The sequence below is a fragment of the Python bivittatus genome, unplaced genomic scaffold, assembly GCF_059951505.1.
Source record: "Python bivittatus isolate LINGU-HERP-01145 unplaced genomic scaffold, Pbiv_v1 ctg000610_np1212, whole genome shotgun sequence".
Taxonomy (NCBI): Eukaryota; Metazoa; Chordata; class Lepidosauria; order Squamata; family Pythonidae; genus Python; species Python bivittatus.
The window spans coordinates 5,229,783-5,250,522 of record NW_028277088.1 but is presented as its reverse complement, the minus strand read 5'-3'; the positions used below and the strand labels follow the sequence as shown (position 1 = coordinate 5,250,522).

Below are 20,740 nucleotides of genomic sequence, written 5' to 3'. Positions count from 1 at the left end.
TGTGGGGAGCGTTTGCCTCCCCTCAGAGAGCGAGATGGCTGACGCAGACCCCCAGGCCATGGTAGTCCCTTCCCCACGCTCCAAAAATACACGTGTTTCTAATATAAGAACACGGCTGTGTTCAGCTCGTGTTAGGCTGGGGTCACTGACCGTGTTAACCCAGAAACCATGGTTCGCGTACCCCCACAGATGGGTTCATACGGTTACAAGACCTTAAGGCAGCGTTACGCCACCTCAGAACTTTAAGGAGTGTGGAAAGAAAACACGCTGGCTGGGGAATTCTGGGAGTTGAAGTTCGCATCTTAAAACTAGCGGAGGTGGAGAAATGCTGCCTGAAGAGAAAAGGGCTCGTGTTTGTTTTCAGCCCAAGTTATGCATTGAGGGGAGTGAATTGTGCGCTGCTCAGAGCTGGGCTTTAATAGACAAAAGCAAATGGACCAGCCTGGGCCTAAGGGGCGTGAGGGCAAGGCCAGTCCCATAAGAGGGGGATAGAAATACTCAGCCTGAGACTTCACTCTGAGGGAACCGAAACCCTGTTTTGGTCTCCAGCGTTTCTTTGAGAGGAATATAGTCCTGCCTTTCAGTTTGGTGCCCCTGAGGTACTGATCAAATGGTCTTTGCCCTGACCTCGGTGTACAACTTGTGAAAATATTTATGTATGTATGTATTTAGCCACCTGTCTCACCGCAGGTGACTCTGGGTGGCGTACAACAAAGCCAGAAACTTTGAAAATTGAAGGGAGTGGGGGGAAGAAGATGGCAGCCCTGTATATAATACTGATTACGGTCATGTCTTGCTTGCGAAGCTTTTTAATTGGGCTCAGGAAGCCATTGTGCTCTGGTTCACACATAAAACATAACATTAAGCCATAGTGTTCAAAAACCACAGTGGCTGGTTTCACACCTCACACTAAGCCACAACTAGACAAGCCATATTATGGTTTAAAGGCATGTGTGAACCCACTACTCAATGTTCTGAAAAAGGAGTAGGATACTAGAGTAGGTAGTAGATACAGAGAAGCTTTGCATTTTGAACTGTAACTATTCCAGCCTATCAGTATATGAGGATTGAATGAAAAGTAATACCTCCTTACCTTATTTACTGATATTTTAATAAATGAAACAGGAAAACAATCCTTTTAATGAGCACTTTTGTTATCCACAAAATCATCACCATTTGGTGCATATTTCTGCCCACAACAGGCAAGTTTTTTTATAGTAATTTTATTAAAGGTTACAATTTACAACAATACAAACTAATACAAACTAAAAGAAAAACTAAAAGGTGCAGAAAAGAAAAAATAGAAAAAATAGTAAAGAAAAAAATAAGTATAGTAAAGAAAAAGAAATATATAAAGAAGTGGCTTCCCCCTTAATCACAACAACTATAAACAATTTTAGTAACTTATCATCTTCTCTTGAAATACAACAAATGATCTCTTCTTCCCATATCCTATCTCTCATCTATAAACAAATCCATAAAACCTCATCAGTCCTGAAGTCAGCAAAAATCCATTCAGGGTTACCAGAGATAACAACATATCTATTTTAACCTTGATCAAATAAACCAATTTATATTCCTTCCTTTTACTTCTAACAATCTTGATCTTTAGTCACTTCAAATAATGTCCTAGAACTTGATTTCTTTTCATTTTTTCTTTGTCCCTTCTCACAAAATTCTTCAGAGCTTTAACAAGCCTCTTTTGTAAATCCAATATAGGAAAATTATCCAGGCCACTCTCTTGGTTTGTTATTTGTATATCACTTTTAATTATTAAGACATCAGCCAGTTTCTTTTGTATGTCCATTGTATCATCTTTTTCCATGTCATTTTTGTAGCCTGTCATTTTTAAATCCACTTTCAAATCAGTCTCAATCATGTCAGGTAATACTTGTTCCTCTTCCACGGCATCTTTTAAACACATTCTATCTATGGAGGCAGACACTCTTAAAATTAACTTCTGGGTTCATTCTTCAAAACTATCCTTTAATATGTTCAATGTTAAAATATTTTGCTTCATTCTGTATTAGTAAGTCGAGTTTAAGTGTTCTTCTCCTTTAACTGTAATCTTTAGTTCCTTCTAGTTCCCTCTAGTGTCCAATTTTTAAAGTCTTATATTTTTTTTTAAAGAATTCAAAACAAAAACATGTTTCTTGGATTCTTTATAATTAATTCCAAATCTTATTTCAAATTTATTTGGACCCTTAGTCCATTTGTAACTTTCTAAAATCAAAGTTTTTATCACACTTTTGCTGTTAATTCCAAAAAAAAAAAATTTAAGTCCTTAAACTTGTATTTAAAACTTGTTTCACTAAGGATTGAAGGAAATTCACCTAGTGCTGTAAACCATGTCAATCCAAAGGTTCCTAACAACTGGAAAGCAGTTAACAAGCAATCTCCAAAAGTGATTAGAAAAGAAAGTATGCAAACTCAGTGTCCTTTTAAAGGTGCTGATCACAGTTTGAGCAAGATCGCTATTCTCTTGTCCCCCAGAGCTCTGAACCCACTGAAGACTGCTGTCTTGTGGTTTCCTCATGAGGAGCAACTGTCTGGAGCACTTGTGGGGAATCTCAAGTCCTCTCATTGTCCAGAAAGGAATTACGAAGAGCTGGTCTACTCACCAGGTCTTCATTCCGCCATGGTCACTGGCTTCGCTTTTCTCAGAGCTGTTGTCAGTTCACAATTTCTTCCCTGGAAGTCAACAACAGGCAAGTTCTTAAAGCTGTCATGAAAGGACTCTGCACTTAGTCTCCTCAACCAGGTCCTAGCAGTCTTTTCCATCTCTTCATTTGAGTCAAACAGATGTCCACCAAAGTGTTCCTTCAGTTTTGGGGAAAAGTGGGTTTCATGGTGCCAAGTCTAGACTGCATGGTGGAGGGAATGAGACAGTGAGATCCAATTTTTTGATAGCTTCTTAGGTACCTTGTGAGAGGGAGGTCTAGTGTTGTCATGTTGCAACAAAATTTCCCTCTTGTGCTTCCAAACTCTTCTTAACTGTGTTTCGAAGGTTAAAGTGTTGCAATGTAGCACTCTGAGTTGATAGTGATGCCATGTTCAAGGAAATCCTTGTTTCCTTGAACAAAGAACATAGATTTATTTCTTTGAAGGAAATCCATAACTGAGTTATGTACTACTACATAGATCTCCCTCTGTTGTCTAATAGCACAAGCCAAGATTTCCACACAGATATTAAAAAGCAAGGGTGAAAATGGACATCCTTGTCTAGTTCCTCTAAACAGTGGAAGAGTAGGAGAAAACATGCCATTAACCTTTATTTTAGATGTGAGCAACTCATATAATATCTTGATCCATTTTATGAATTCCAAAGGAAATCCAAATCTGTTTAATACAGCAAACATGCACTGTTTATATATTTTGTCAAAGGTTTTTCAGCATCTAATGATAAAATTACAAATTAATCTTTATTTTTATTCAAGTCTATTAGATCTACAACTAACTTAATGTTGTCTGCTGCTTGCCTAATTTTTATAAACCCTGCTTGATCATTCTTAATAATGAACTATATCACTTGGTCTAATCTTTTTGCTAATACTGTTAAAATCTGTATAAACAATCGATGAGATTGGTCAATAATTAGCACACTGAGTGTGATCTTTACCTGCTTTTGGTATAATTGTAATATAAGCCTGATCAAATGCCATTGATAAAATTCCCTTATCAAATTGTTGCCCTGAAAGCTGTATGGAGGTATCCAAGAAGTCACAAAGAATTAAACTCAACTTGAAGCAGGTTTTACTCTACCTTAGTTTTATAACCAGCTTGACTTTCCAAGTAAAAGATTACAAGATTACATCTGCCCATCTCACCAGATCCAGCAGAAGGGGCATGCTGCGGGTCACATTGGCTACGGAACTACATTTGGCGGGTCCTAGGTGGTGGGCCTTTTCTGCTGTGGCGCCTGCTTTATGGAATATCCTCCCCCACCAAAATGAGGCTGGCTCCATCCCTTTTGACTTTCTGGAAGTTCCTCAAAACCTGGTTGTGCCATCAGGCCTGGGGACCCCAGGGAACTGGTAAAATATTGAGGTGCTCCATTGTTATTAACATCTCTTTGCCCAATTTTTTTTTTTTTTGCTTTGTGCTTTTTAATAGTTTTAAAGTTTTTTAATAATAATAATGACAACAGCAACACTTGTTTTGTATATATTAATTGTTTTTTTTAGCTCTGTTGTACACCTCCCAGAGTCACTTGCTTGTGAGATGGGTAGCCATATAAATTTGACAAATAAAGCACATAGTGGATCAATGACATTTTTGAGCAGCAGAGTTTGTAGAAATTGTTCTCTGTTATTTTTTATGACAAAGATAAATGTCTGGCAACATCAATTTATAGAGCTGTACTCTGTACTTTATTCCAAGGTAGGTCTACAGAGGATTTCTTTTAAAGGTTGAGTTAGGTAGCAGATAAAAAATCTGGCAATCTTCTTTCATATGCATTTTTCTTAATGTAGTGAACAGAACAAAAATAATTTTTCATCTCTCTTTTTCTCACCTCAAGGCTAGAATTCTGTATTATGCTCAGGAAAAATACTTCAACCATGTTGTTCAAGCAACAAACACTGAACTGTCAAAACATGCTCATGATCCAGTGCTGCTGTTTTTCAAGGGTCTTGGAACCTTGCTTCTGGGTAATTAGTAAAAAATGATTAATTAAAATAAAATAGTTGTACTGAGCAAACCCTGTAGGATTACAATTGCTGTTTCTGGAATAGGAGTTGGAAATAAATGTGGAAGGAGTGTTGAAAACTTTGTACAATTTAGAAATAATGATGATTAATTTACATTCACAATCTGCCATAACCATGTAAGTGTCTCAAAGCAACAAGAATAAATTGTAATTAATTAATACATTAAAAGTAAACCATCCTAAATACCAAAAAACATGAAAAGCTAAATTAGCAAAATAAAGGTATCAGATCTATATATTAATAAAACATGAGAAAAACAACAAAAATTAAATATACAGTACCAAGGATTGGAAAACAATACTGATTTCCCTTAGAAACGTAATTTCCATCCAGACACAAAAATCTAGCCTCTGTTTGCAGAACTAATTTTGCATGGATTGTACTGGCTGTAGTGTACAAAATTAGCTTTGCCCCCCAAAGTTTCTATGTTTATGGTAGTTTCCAAGTGGTATCTGCTAAAAACTAAATATATTGCATTGCATTTTACAGGCCGAATCCAAGAAGGCATCTCACTGCTTGAGAATGCCCGGAAGCGACATGTTGATGTTTCCTTATGCTGCCTTCTGGCTCTCATTTATGCTCACAAAAGATGTGAAAATGTTGGTGAGTTATTCTGGGCTATTACATATACAGTATTTTATCTCATTTACCACAAATTGTTTAAAATGTTAGCTATAGCATTTTTCAAAGAGTTGTCTTACAGTCAGTCAGATTAAAATTGGATGAGGAAGACTCTTTTCTTCCTCCTTTTCTTCCTTCTCTTCTATTATGATCTTACCATCTTGATGCTAAAGTATGCAGAGGGAAAATAGTTAAAGATGGAAAGCAAAAGACCAGAGAGATAGAGGAACATTTTCCCAACTAAACACTGAGTTTCAGAGAAGAGCAAGAAGAGACAAGCGGTTATATCTAAATAAGCAATACAAAGAAATTGAGGATAATGGTCAGATCAAAGGCTAGTTATTTTAAACAATTACAAACGTGAAGGGAAACCTTTATGTCAAAAAAAATGAAGGAAAGTGTAAAGAAGAAACAGTGCAAGAACTTTACCAAAAATATCCCCAAATCAATTACTTGTATGAAGTTTTGAAAAATCAAAGGCAAGTTAAAAGGAGCCCAAGAGAAGACAAGTAGCTAGATATTATCACTAATGATATGAGAATGAGTTTATAAGAACTCAGAAGAAGCAGTTATTGAAAAACCATCCTGATGAAACAATTTCCACAGTCAGAAGCAACTGGACAGCAACAACCCAGAATGAGATAGGGCCATTCACTTCAACCAAACTACCAGTTGAGGCACAGCATTACTAACTGCAATAATATTTAATTCTAACTCTATACTTTGGGACCAGCATCCCCAATGAGGATCCATGGGTGTCAATATACCACAGATACTTCTTTTGATGCCTGCCAGGCTTCCTGTCATATCTGACCTTTAAGATTTTTCAAATATTTTAACTTTTAAATAAAATTGAAGGAAACCAAAGCATCAGTGTTCAGAATCATTTTATTTCCTGGAATGCTTTGGATTCTCCAAATAAAAATAGTGAATGAGCTACAGCCCAATGCTGTGCTTATATATGTATTTTCCCACCCAAAAAAATTATAAAGATATGCTGTGTATATATATATATATATATATATATATATATATATATATTTTAGAGAGAGAGAGAGAGCCCACAATATAGTTACAAAATGTCAAACAATTTGACATTTCTGTTCTAGCAATCTGTTCTAAGAATATATCCACCAATATTTGAGCATGTCAATTGTGATTTCACAACAGTCTTTCAGATTTTTACCAACTTCATTAGGGCTTGGCTTATAAAGCATGGAATCCTGCTATGTGAAGAATGTATTATACAGTACTCATTTGGATTTAAGTATATCTTGACTGAGTACATAAAATGTATAACACTAAACACATAATTATATAACCTTTTTCATTATTTAAAATAATATAATTTCCACAATGGAATGCTACATGAAAGAAGGCATGTACTGTAATTCTAAGTATTCCAAGATTGCTTTTAAGAATTCTCATTCTGTATTTTTTCTTCCTTCCTAATGTAACTCCTTTCTCCCTGTTATTTTGTTTGACTCAGGATTGGATAATTTTTTTCTGACTTTCTTCAGCCTATTTCTATTTGGAATCCTACATTGCAGCTATTGACAAATGATCTTTTGATGAATGTGCAAGGATTACAGAAATTAATTTTGGAAAGTTTGTTTTGAAAAAAAATATTGATTAGTAAGGGTTTTTTTTTAAACTGTCTTGTAATAGTTGACTAGTGTAGGGTCTTCTTTTGCATTTTCAGCAGTTCCTTGGCTGCAATTTTTACCTAGCAGAAAACATCCCAGGAGTTTCTTTGTTGAATTGCTTACAACATATGAAAATAAAGCAAGTGGAAAACACGATTAATGTGTCATCTGTCCTGTTTATTTTCAGATTCGTCTGCTGTTTTGGACTTAGAAACCAAGTTAAAGGAAACGCGGAAAACTGCTGGAAGCAATGCGCTGTATTATGCAGGGATGTTTCTGTGGCTAATGAATAAGAATGATAAAGCAAAGGAGTATGTTGACAAAATGTTGAAAGTATCTAATGGAGCAAAAGAGGTACAATGGATTAGAGCAGGCAGTTTTCCATACCTGAACTTTGAAATGTACTTAAAATGGGACTTAAATATTTTTAATACTTTGTAAAATGTAAACCAATAGGACATAATATGTTTCTTGAGTTTTCCAAGGCAATAATTGGGCAGCCAGTCTTTTGTACATGTAAGAGAGATAATGGACATCCTTGCCTGGTGCCTTTACTTATGGAAAAGCGTGTGGAAAGTACAGAACTCTGTTTGAGTCTTTGGCCTTGGTGAAAGCCATGAGCTAGCTACTCCAGCAGCCTTGGCTATTCACTTCTTACAAGCTTTGCTCCCTTTGGATACTGAAAATATTGGCCAAATCCAGAGAGTTTTGGAGAGTAATAAAGTAGTGTCTTGGAACAAAAGGTAGCACAAGGTTGAGTGATGGTTGGATGGATCCTCTAGGGATGGCCAAGCTTTCTTCTCAGTAGAAAATACCACAGAAGTTTCCCACTTGTTCTTGAGATAATTCTGAGATACATTTTCATGAGTTTTGGGCCTGGTGACGGCCTCAGACTCCAAGGCTTGCATCTCAGCCCTAAGTTCTTTCTATTTGAAGGAGAATCTTTTTAATACACGTAATATGACCTTAATTGAAATCTGAACTTCAAGGATACAAGGGTCTATTTCATGCTGTGTTAGCATGATATGTTTATCTGTGGTTAATTGAACTATAGTTTACTGGCTTGCAGAACTCACTGAACCAAAACAAATTTCAAGGCTGGATTTACAAAACAGGCAGAATTATAACTGGCTTTTTTGTGGCTCAGTATCTGAACACAGATACATTTTTCCCCATGTTGTTTTGGTGTTGGGAATCATGATAAGGAGAACATTTCTCTAGGAATGTGGTAGAAGGATGCTGTTTTTTCTTGTTACATACAACAATGTCTCCAGGGTTGTCAAAATCTGCAAGACAGTGGATATGACTTTGTGATAAAAGCCCTAATACTTTTGTATGTGTGAGTGTATGTGAGACATTGCCCCCCTCCAGACACCACCAATCATATATAATTAAAGAGGTTTAAACAGTTAGAGTCCTAATGTTTCTAAATGCATTTTACCTTTGCGTATGTAAAAGAAGGCATTGTCATCTTTTAATGCTGTAATAATATTTTTATTATTTGATTGCATTTTTATAAATAGCATATAGTAAATAAGCGTGGAATGTATGAAACATCCTTTGCAGTTCTTATGCTGTAATTCCACCACTTCATTAATGTGTTGAGAAGGTCTTCACTTTTTTAAACTTCTGCAGGGGCTGGTTTTGAAAGGATGGATCTATGTTACATCTGATAAACAGCATGCTGTTAAGAAGTCTATCAAATACCTGGATGAAGGAATTCAAGACAATACAGATTTATTTGGGATGATGGGAAAGGTAGGTTATTACTTTTGGTTTTGTATCCTCAAATTGTTAGGGTGGTGTAATGACAAGGCCTAGATCTTGTGCCTGCGTTCAGTCAAAAGGCCAAATGTAGGCTGCATATTCTTGGCTGAGCTTGAAAAACTAAACAGAGTCAAACTAAGTTAGTACTACTGGATCTGGGCCTCTCCTGAATCGTAAAAGCGGCCAGGGTGGTTCCTCCTGCCTTGAAAGAGGCAGTGGTACACCCCCCTCTCCCCCTCAGACGCAACAGTTTTCAACAACTTCCAACCAGTTTCCTACCTTCCCTTTCTGGGGAAGGTTGTTGAGAAGGTGGTCAGCCTGCAGCTGATGAGAACCCTGGAGGAAAAAGATTATCTAGACCTGTTTCAATCAGGTTTCAGGCCAGGATTTAGTACTCAGACAGCCTTGGTCGCGCTTGTCTGGGGTGGAGCCAGGATGATGGTGGCGCATCCATCCTTGTGCTCCTTGATCTCTCAGCGGCTTTCAATACCACTGACGATGATATCCTTCTGAGCCAGCTCAGTGGGTTGGAGATGAGGGCACCATTTTATGGTGGTTCTCTTCCTTTCTCTGGGGCTGGCTCCAGTCAGTGTTGGTTGGGGGCAGAGATCACTTCCTAGGTCCCTCCTGTGTGGGGTGCCGCAGAGTTCTACTCTTTCTCCCTTCCTTTTCAATATCTATATAATTGGGTATCTTCAATATACTGATGATACCCAATTATATCTTTTGACCCCAAGCCAGCCAAATGAGGCTTTCAAGGTTCTGTCCTGTTTCATGATTTCAAATTCACACACAGTTGCTGGGTGAAAATGGCAATTTACTCAAGGCTGAGTAGATAATGGCAGACAAGGAAAGGAATGTAAATCAAAACAGAGTCTCTAGAAAAGAAAGCATGCCTGGATAGCTTCATTTTCAGTAGGAACACGCAGAAGAGAAGTCAAATCCAGTCTGAAGTTCAGAGAGCCGAGTCCGGTTTGCCAGCCAGTCTGAAGGTCAGGGTTTCAGGAATCATGAGCAGAATCACAGGAATGACATGCCAGAGCAGATCAGACAGTTGTTTCCATGAATGCCAAATCTGTATTGAATCTGGACAAATTAGTTGCCAAATATAGATGGTTAGGGCAACAACACAGTCACTTAAATATATTTTACAAATGATGCAATTTTTTTTTCTCTCCCTCATCCCACCTGATTTCTCTGTCTCTGTAGACCAAGTATTTCATGGTGCATCAGAATTATTCCGGTGCTCTGGAAATAATTAGCCAGTTAGTGGTCACTTTCCCTTTCTTCATGCCAGCCCTTGTCACTAAGATGAAACTACATTTAGCAATGCAAGACTGGGAGCAAAGTGTTGAAGAAAGTAAACGGTAGGAGATTATTGTCAAAAAAGGGAAGGCAAAGGGGAATTCCTTCAACTTTAAAATTTTTGGTCTGTTTTTATGAAATAGCTTCCCACTGCCTGCCCTGTACATATAAAGAATATGTAACCCATCTGGTTCTCTGCTTCAGCATATCCTGTCTTCCTGATGCTTGTAAATCAGCCTTCCCGAACCTGGTGCCCTCCAGATGTGACTGGAAATGTTGAGAACTGTAGTCCAACACATCCTAAAGATATCAGGTTAGGGAAAGCGTTCTAGACTTTTCAGTTCCTTGTCCTAATCTCTGCTAAAAATAAGCAGGGCTTAAGAACAACTCTGCTGGATAAATCAAGAGCTCATTTAGTCCAGTTCTTAGTTCTTGCTGGCTGGATAATTCTGGGAGTTGAAGTCCACATATCTTAAAGTTGCTAAGATTGAGAAACATTGTCGTAGCAGATATCCAAATGTCCCAAGGACTTCCACAATGAGCATTTAAAGACAATAATGCTATTCTGCTGTTATATCTTCAAATTGGTACCCAATGGCATATTGCCTCTTAATACAGACATTCCACTTTGCTATCATTTACATTTATCATATTTAAAAAACTCCTCATACAGAAGCTGCTTTAGTCCAATCAATAGACAATGATAAGATTCTAATCTTTTGGCTTCTGTTGCTGCTCCTGCCTCAGTTTTATGGTTGTATGATATTATTTAATTGTGTAATATGGGGTGTGATAAGGCTCTTTTTAAGTTGCCTATGCAATAAGAATTGAATGGAAAGGCAACTTCATACATTTTCCAAGTTAGAGCACAATCATGTTCCCATCTACTCAGAAGTAACTTTTAATGAGTCCAATGGAGCTTACTTCTCTGTGCTTCAGAGCACATAGGGGCACAAACTTAGCACCTGTCAGCTCTTCTATAAGTTGCTGTTTTTGATTTTAAAAGTTGCTGACAGGTTTTATATTTGGGCATCTTGATGATCTGAAGAACCATTTTGCCCTTTTATCTGAAGCTCTACCTAGCTCTGCAAAATAATAATCAGTAAACTAATGGCCCATTCCAGCATAATGTTTAAAAACATGAAATTAGAGTAGATTGATATAGATACATTGAATGATCCCTTAACTGTACTCAATCCCCTTCTTTTCTTGGATGAAAATTTGTCCCCTTTAACCATTGTTAACTGTAACATTAGTTACACTGTTTATATAAGCAAAAAGGTAGGATATACATTTAATATAAATAAACATTGATGCACATGTAATAATGTGCTTGGCTTTAGGAGAAATGAACAAACTGCCATCCAAGAACTGAGGAGATGTGGCAAACATGAACTTGTTTCTATAGTAACCAAGAAAACTCTTGGCCAAGTTATATAGATTCAGTAGATGCCTTTTCTTTGTTTTTCAAAAACAGAAATTTCCATAGTTTCCCAAAACAATTTGACCCACCCTCTGTATGTTTAAAAGTTATGCAGTTCCTTTCTAATTTATTTTCTTAGTCTTCTTTCATCAGAGCATGACCATCTATCACCTGTCACTTTTGACTAGAATTAATTTCTCTTTTAATATTAATAACCTGTTGGTTTTGTTTTTTCGTTCCCTGGAACCAATTCTTGTTTTAGAATCCTAAGCAAGGAACCAAATGATATTGATGGACTCCAAAACATGGTGGTAAATCATCTTGCTATGACTGGTAATAAAAGTGCGGTGAGTATTATATTAGTAAGGTAAGACTGGGGCCTCAGATTTGTTCCTTAAATTCAGTCTTCATTATACTCTTTGGCCACAGTGAAGTATGTCATATTTTTGCAGTGTTCACATCAAGCATATATACTTGAGAATATACTTTGCTACCTAGATAGAAGCATGACATGAAGAGTTTGCAGTATAACTCAAAATGTATCCTTTTATATCCGAACTTCATTTACATATAAAAACAAGTTTCTGACCCATAGAGAGGAACATATGAACCAGTGTGGTGTAATATTTAGGATTTAGTGTTGGGATACTGGACTAGGACTGGGGAGATCTGATGTTCAAGTCCACACACAGCCACACACACAAATTGACTTGAAACTAGTCACTATCACTCATGTAAATCCATCTCTCAGACCTATTGATGGGATTAAACTGGAGGAGGGCATATTATGTATGCTGTCTTGAATTTCTGGAAAAGATATAAATATAATTAAATATAATTAAATAAATAAACAAAGATTAAAATAATGCAGGTAGTTAGTGATCTTTGTCATGAGAGTTTTCTTATGTGATTCAGTGGTTATAAAATAATATTGATGTTTTGAATGTAGGCATTACATCTGCTTAGAGAATTTATTGTTGCTTTGGACATGAAAGAGCCTCAAAGACCAGAACTTCATTTTCAGAAAATGCTGGTGATCACTAGACTGGTAAAACCTTATTAATCTTAATATTTAGTTTTGCCTATGTTTCTAAATTTAATTTGTTTCTGTTTCTCCCCTTTTTCCATTCAAAGTGTTGGTGATGCAAAGAAAAATCTGACTTACAGCTACTTTCATGCATTAGATATGCTCTAAAAAAAATAGCTCATATCCTTGTTTCTGTTTATACTCTGTGTGTGTATGTGTGTGTGTGTAGTTAATACACACACACATACATACACATACTTACTAACTTTTTTGGAACTGTCTTATGTTTAGTCTGGGAAGAATCAAGATATCCTGCAGGAAGTGTATGACTTTATTAAAACGGCATGTAGTAAGCTACTATCCACCGATGGACGTTTTGAAAATGAATTAGGATATCAGCTAATCCTTCAAGGAAAGTGGAAGGAAGCTTCTATGTGGTACAGAAAAGCCATAGATTTGGATGAAAATACTGTAGATTCATTGACAGGTAGGCTATTAGCATATAGGTTTAGATGTGTATCTATTTGCCTTCAACATTTGAACCATATACTTTCCTAAAGTCACCTGAAGGCCTCATTTGTGCAGTTACCAGGCTGTGGATCCTCTTTGCATGATAGTGCAGAGTGCATGACCAAATGCTTTATATGACTGCTAACAGATATAAAATACAGGTTATGCTTCTACTGAAAGATCTGTATAGATTACAGTTGCTTTGGGGCACATTTTAAGGTTAGTACTGAATACCTAAATAGCTTAGGCCTGACTGGCTAGTTCTTTAGCTGCTGTTTGGAGCAGTGAAAGCTGAGGTATATTGGGGAGTGTGAAAATGCAGGAAAAGTCACCTGGGCATGTCTGGATAATGGAAGACAGAAGCATTCAAGGAGCAAGATTAGAAGACTTCCAGAGAGAACTGAAGCTGTTCGGCAATCCTGTGGTTAAGGTTCCCAGAGAGAAGGGAAGAACAGAGCCAAAAACAACAGATGAGAGAGCAAGTGGCAAGTCTCTGTCTCTAAAGATAGTTAAGCCAAAAAACTGACAGAGAAAGGGGCAGGCAGAGCAAACAGCCCCAAAGCCTGTTTGACTGTCTAAGAGGTAAAAAGAACTTCCCCTTGCAAAATGGGAAGGAATAATTAAAAACAAGCAACATCTTGTTGATAAAGAAGGAAAACAGAAGTAAGAAGAACTTTACAGATAAGAAGGAGAAGAAACACAGTATTTAGGAGAAGTAAAAGCCTTAAAAAACTAGTAAATTAGGAAACATAGAAGGATTTTAGTAAAATAAATTCACTATAAATAGTAACTTGCAACGTTGAACCGGTTTATTTTGTAAAACTTTTGTTAATAAAAGTGGTTGCTCCACTATTTGATTTGTACGGGTGGACTGGTTTGTTGCCATCCTGAACATATTTGAACCCCTAACTGTGGGGAATTTCCAAAGAGAGGAGAGATTACAATTAAATGGATATTTGATGATAAGCAAATTCTGTAGCTCTACCCTGTTCTCTTGTATCATATTTTTGCAATATAGTGTTATCTATTGTTTAGCTGCTGCTTACAATTACAAGGCTGTGACTTGTTATTAAAAGTATATTTTATCATATGTGTTAATTACAGGGATTATATGGTGCCAAGTGCTTGGAGGAAACCTAGAAGAAGCTGAACAACAATTAGAGTTCCTAAAGGAAGTTCAACAGTCCATTGGAAAATCTTCAGTTAGTTAGTTCTTTGATTACTTATTTTAATTATTTTCTTGGCAGGGTCCCCATTAATCACTTCTAGAGCAATCCATCTGATACCATGCTGAAATAACTGTAATGAGAACAATTTGATGTCAATTCAGTGATGGCTGGATGATGCTACAAGATGCATTAAGTCATCTGCTGTATAGACTATGAAATGGCAATTAGTGGCCCTTCATACATGTAAATGATCCAAGTCCTTGGTTGTAGGATTAACATTGAAATGATGCTCGCTACTGCCTCTTCCACTATAACTTTATCTCCTAATTTGAGTTTGTAAACTCCAAAAACTTGGATGAATCTGGGTTAAGAAAGCCACTGGACCACATGTTAACTTCTACCCAATCCAGATCATCTCTCAATATGATAGATAGTGGCTCCTGTCTGATAATGTTTCAGCTAGTTTCATACTGTCTGCAATCGTACATGAAAAAGATCACATGAATAGTTGCAGAATAATTCCATGCAACCCCAATGTTACTGGTAAAATATCTCCTTGCCTTGGCAGATTAGCTTGCTGAAATGGATTATGATGAAATGGAGTACTGGAGTGCCTTAACTGGCAGTGTCCAAAATGGTATGATTGCTACCAGTGGCTATTCTGATTTTCTTCATGGGAAATCTACTTCTCATTCAGTTTCTAGTGTGTTATGAGAATTGTAACCACTCATTGTATTTGATGGTGAAAACATTCTCTGCTACTTTTGAATTAGTAGAATGTCTGCTTTGCTATAAAAAACATAGTATTCCTGTTACTACATAAATAATGTTTACAAATGTGATTTTGCAAAATTTATAGTGTTGATTGAAACACTAATGTTATTTCAAGGGAAGGTACTGTATGTAGACTGCCACAGAATAAATGCATATGCATGATTATGTAGATGTAAAATAAGGATCTTTAGAGACTGGGAAGAGCTGCAGGTTTGCTTGTTCTCCTTATACTACTTATTTTGGCTAGGGAATTCTAAATTTAGTTTAAGGATTATGATTAAAATCGGTTATTTAAAGCAAATTTAGAGGAATCCCTATGTCAAAATCACCCTGATTTGCTTAGTATTCATACACAACATTCAAAGCCAGCTAGAGGGAGATAAGTAGAATTCACACATGAATGAGAAGGAAACAAATAATCCTGCACTCCTCCCTAATTACATCCTAGTTAATATACAATTTGCACTGAGTTTTGTGGGTATTATTGAGAGGAAGGCTATAAACTGATTGCAAAGAAAACTTCATTTTTAAAGCATTCTCTGTCTTTCAGACCCTAGCTTATCTGCAGGCCGTTATTGCTTCAAGGAAAAATAAGACTGAACAGATTGCTGGTGCCCTTCTCAACGAAGCTGCCGAGCTTCATTTTTCTGCTTTGCATGGTCTTCCTTTGAGCATTGAGTATTATGAAAAGCTCAACCCCATGTTTTTGATTGAAATTGTAAAAGAATATTTGGTCTTTTGTCCCCAACAGGTAGAAAACTGCCCTTCTTACTTGCACTTTCCTAAGCAGTAGGGCATTTGGGGAGTGATGAGCAGCCTTTTGATATGGGGTACTTCGAGATGAATGGAGGTTAGCTGTTAATGGTGCACTAAAGCCTGTCCAAAAATTTAATACACCTTATTTCTTCACCCCGCTCCTAATTATTGGCATGAAGGTCTAATGAGCAAGCTCTGGACCCCTTAAGTCAAACAGTTTCTCAAAAATGAATGGAGAATAAAACATTAGAACATAACTGGGAATAGGTACCAAAAAAATCATTTCACCTTGTATGTTATGGTTCTGGAAAACGTGTATTTTCACTTTTTACCCTTATAGCCTCGGTTACCTGGCCAAATTTTATCTCCCCTTCTAAAACAAACCACTATAATTTTGAATCCACTGGTGAAAGCAGCTCCTGGAATAATAGAACCCCTTTTCCTCATGGCTCAAGTTAAATATTTATCAGGTAAGATTTGATCTAATTGCTTACTCAAATAAAAATAGAGAAAATATTCATAGATTTTAGATTATAAAATTTTTCAGTTGGATATTTCAAGTATTCTTGATAAACTCAACATAGTTTGGTCACTAAAAAGCCATGATGGAATCTCTCTTGTACGAATGCTCTTTTCTTTTCCAACACACTTTAGAATTAGTTGATCCTGAATTTGTTCTGTCTTTATGCTTTAACCAAATTTAAAATAGGATTCTTTCCAACATGTACACATATGCCCCAAAGTTTTCAGGTTTCCCATAATGAGCTTTACATCTGATCCTATGCACTGGTGGCTCACAATTTGGCTATTTCCAGACACTGGCCTCAGATTATGGGAACTGAAGTTTGATGTATCTAAAAGACAACATTGGAAAATATTAGTTTACGTATTAGGTAGAAATGAGACCATGCATTTGTTTAGTAATGTCTGCTATTAAGGAGATAGTTCCTACAGTTCAAATATATTTTATGGACAGAACTACATTTTCAATCAAGCCCAGAACTTAATACATTTTGCTTTCCCAACAGGGAATAGCTGTTTCAATGGCAGACAGGAGAACATTCTGAAAATGCAGGTGTTAGTTGTACATTGTGAAACTCTTGCTTTCTCCTTAGTTTAACTCTGTCTTGTTTGAAACAGGAAATAAAGAGTGAGCAGAGATATATTGACCTAACTTTGTGAACCTAGAAGGGATAGTTATGGGTTGTACAGTAATCGACATACTTACTAGAGCTGGCTTCTTTCCACTTCAAATTGGAAATTCAAATATGCAAAATTAGTTTTCAGTCCTTACTGGTAATAAGTAAAATGCACAATTTGAATTAATACTGTGAACTATTTCACTACTAAAAAAAAGAAAAAAGAAAAGAAAAGAATTATATCTGACTTCTTCCTAATGAAACCAGTAAGATGTATAGGTTCCAATTAGAAAACCACATTGTGAGCTCAGAACAGTCGGAACATTAAGAATATTTGTAAGAAACAGATGGTATAATACAACAATAACACAGAGCTGTTTTGCAGGAGAACTTGAAACTGCCCAGGGTACACTGCAACGTTGTCTAGAGCTGGACCCAACATCAACAGATGCCAATCTTCTTATGGCCCAGATTCACCTTTCTCAAGGAAACATCAAAGAATGTGCCCATTCACTTGAAATAGGGGTCAGCTACAATTTTCAGGTGAGACTGAATCACAAGGAAATATTTAGATTTGTGTGAAAACTGACTCTCTCTTTTCTCTGCTCTGCTTCTTGATCTATTTAAAAATAAACTTTTCAAATAAATTTATTTGAGACTTGCACACATTCAAAGAAAAGGACAGGAAATTAATAAGACAAACGTTGCTTCCCCGCTGTAGTCTAGAATTGCCATTTTATTAATTCCATGTTTATGGAGAACCCTGACGTTGCCATTAAATCCCAGTTTCATTTATGTCCTCCCTATTTTTAACGTCTGATTTTTAGTAGTGATTTTTTTCACACTTAAAATGCTATTGCAACCCTAACCTGTCAATGTGTGCTGTTGAAATATCAGTTAAGTAAGTATAGGGCTACCATGCTAAGGGTTCTCTCTCCAATGGTTTTTGCCATAACGGAGCAGCATTAGTTATAGATTGCCTTTTGCCACTTAACCCCTGCTATGTGTATGGTATAATTAATTAGTTACAGTATTTTCATTTTTTTTATAAAACTGCAAAATAAAACTGGATTAAAAGAACATAGGAAAACTAGTGTTTAAAAACTATTGCTGTGGGGTTTAAACTAAGAAATTAAAGATGAAGTCACCAATGAAGCTGAGTCACAACTGAACAGGAAGCACTTATAGGGCAAGAAGGCACATGAAGGAAGCCTCTAATTAATATTGCAGGGGATTTTGACATGACAAAACTTATGCCTAAGCATAATAGAGGAGTCTTGGCCTTGGGAATGAGCTCTGCAGGATAAAATAGATAGAATGTGTTTGTTACTTCCACTGTGCAGGAAAGCAATTATTCAGTTGTCTACTATGAAAGCAATGAAGAAAAGCAATGTCAAAACAGATCAGGTTCTGTCTTAAAATTTGATTAACTGTGCATCCTGTGCCAATTGAACAAAAATATTCTAAAGCATTTCAAGTTTAATATTTTATTTCTGTCAACTTTTAATATTTTTTCTAGCTTCGTGAGTCTCCACTGTATCACTTCATCAAGGCTAGAGCACTAAATAAAGCTGGGGAGTATCCTGAAGCTATTAAAGTCTTAAAAATGCTTATCAATTTACCTCAAATGAAAGGGGATGCTAAGAAAGGCCAGGGGCCCTGTGTAACAATAAGTGAACAAGTCTCCATTTACCTGGAACTTGCTGAAGCTCTTCGACTCAACGGGGAGTTGGTAAGAAGCTTTATGTACAGTCTCTGTATATTTAATGCCAACAGTTTTGTTCATCTAGACCAGTGTTTCTTACAGTGTGGTCCGAGGACCCCTGGGTGTCCCCCAAGAACCTCTCAGGAGTCTGTGAAATCAAAATTATTTGCCAGATATTGAAGATATTTGCAAAAATTTAAAACAATGTCACTCTTCTCATTATTTTATTAAAATAAAATAATTAAATAATAATTAAAAAATAGGGTTTTTTTTATGAAAAATATTTTATTCATGTTAATATCTAATGGGTTTAATATTGTTATTGTTATATGATTCAATAAATAAATATTCTATGAATGCATCAATTTTAATTTTTAATATGGTAAATATCAATAAATATAGCCCATACAAACAAAAGCTCCTTTGGGGCCCTCCATAATTTTTAAAGTGGGAAGGGGTCCTGAGAGAAAAAAGTTTAAGAAATACTGATCTAGACTAACAAAAAGAATTTTAAAAGAACCAGTTCAAAAATTAACTAGCTAATATTGATATTACTTCAGATGTTTTTAAAATACCTTCAGGGAGGGAGTTTGTTTAGAATACTTGTTCCAAGTATTAGGCATTGCATTATTTGAGCCTATTTATTTATGGAGCATTGTTGATTTAGGCTGTAGGAAAGTTGGAATATGTTCCTCACAGGAGAGGAAAAAACCACCACTAACTAATTCTATGCCTGATGTTTATATTATATTATCTTTATGTGCCTCTCCACTTTATTCAATTAGCAGTAGATGAGATCAGCTGAGTGCAGAGCAGGACCTTCTCAATGCTAGTGCTCAAGCTTTGCCGAGATGGGACTAATATTTATCTGAATACATGTTATGGTCCAGTAAAGGCATTATTGTTAATTAATCATGAAAGAAGGCCAGCAGCTGACTTCTTCAAAGTAATCAGGAACAGTTTCAACCAGTTCATGGTGCAAGTGACTATTACAAATTAGATCTTTAAAATGATCCAATTCTTGTGTGATTATCAAATCTTGCAAGATTTTGGCAGATTCATACTGAGTTCAGGAGTACAGCACAAGCAGACGTGCAAGATTCTGTTATTACAATATCAGTAAAAATAGTTCTAGCCTTTCTGTAAAGTTCATATCCTGATCTAGTCTACCTAGTGAGGCTGACAATCTGCTATCTGCTTGGTATTCATGTAATAGAGAAAAGGTAACAATAGATAAGGAAGGTAATAATAAAAAGGTGTAAAATATAAAATTTTCACACAATAATCCTTCAGTTCGACTTTCATTTCTGATCTCAACTGTTTTTAGCCTCAGCCCAGTCTGTGTTATGGGGATATACAATATTTTAGTTGTTATGTAAACATTACTTAAGTTTGTATGCAAACTTCATTAAACATTCTGAAAATGCTATATAAATGTTATTAATTGTTACCTGTAATAATTACATAGGTATCATTAAGGTTTGCATAGTTTTCACATACATTTTCACATTCCAGCATGAAGCTACTAAAATAATGCAAGATGCCATCAATGAATTTAGTGGCACATCAGAAGAAATCCGTGTCACTGTTGCTAATGTAGATTTGGCTCTCAGTAAAGGAGAAGTGGATTTAGCTTTAACAATGCTGAGGAATATCACTCCAAACCAGCCATATTACACTGAAGTTAAGGAAAAGATGGCTCAGATTTACCTTCTGATCCGAAAGGATAAGAGATTATATATTGGATGCTATTGGTAATTTTTTTCTCAAATTAATGCTGTCTTTTTTCTGCAACTATGCATTTTCATACTTTGCTTTAGGGGTAGAGAAGAACATGAAAAATTAGAGCAAACATGAAAATTATGACCAGTTCTGAATAATAAATCTGAAAATACTACATTGATTTTAGCCAGAAGGCTGAGAAGTAATTGTTCTGTTTCCAGATTCTTGTTTTGTCTCTAGCTCAGAAGCCACTCCTTCTTTAAGAAGCAAGCAACAAGATTGCTTAAGAATTTAACTGAGCTGCTGGGTGCAAAGACTCTAAGTCAATGCTGTATTTGAATTAAGCTCTTATCAGAGAGCAGCACTTCAACTTTCCTTTTCTCAGTGAGTGAGCAAGATTTTCTGATGTGTGTGTGTCTATGTATACAGATACATAAAATGCTCAGATCAACTTTCCCAACCTGTAG

The 20,740-nt window shown here is 36.2% G+C and overlaps 1 protein-coding gene across 1 annotated transcript in view; it reads left to right on the top strand.

The window, feature by feature from the left end:
* The first annotated feature begins 34 nt into the window (after positions 1–34).
* The window catches only part of TTC21A (tetratricopeptide repeat domain 21A), a 38,591-nt gene continuing 17,885 nt past the window's right edge, over positions 35–20,740 (top strand). The window contains exons 1-15 of the mRNA XM_025170658.1: positions 35–61; positions 4,520–4,649; positions 5,199–5,312; positions 7,164–7,330; positions 8,612–8,734; positions 9,953–10,110; positions 11,734–11,818; positions 12,421–12,519; positions 12,790–12,985; positions 14,113–14,210; positions 15,502–15,702; positions 16,048–16,177; positions 17,232–17,389; positions 18,366–18,578; positions 20,067–20,305. Coding sequence (XP_025026426.1) covers positions 35–61; positions 4,520–4,649; positions 5,199–5,312; positions 7,164–7,330; positions 8,612–8,734; positions 9,953–10,110; positions 11,734–11,818; positions 12,421–12,519; positions 12,790–12,985; positions 14,113–14,210; positions 15,502–15,702; positions 16,048–16,177; positions 17,232–17,389; positions 18,366–18,578; positions 20,067–20,305 — 2,138 coding nt within the window. The remainder of the gene's footprint in view (positions 62–4,519; positions 4,650–5,198; positions 5,313–7,163; positions 7,331–8,611; positions 8,735–9,952; positions 10,111–11,733; positions 11,819–12,420; positions 12,520–12,789; positions 12,986–14,112; positions 14,211–15,501; positions 15,703–16,047; positions 16,178–17,231; positions 17,390–18,365; positions 18,579–20,066; positions 20,306–20,740) is intronic.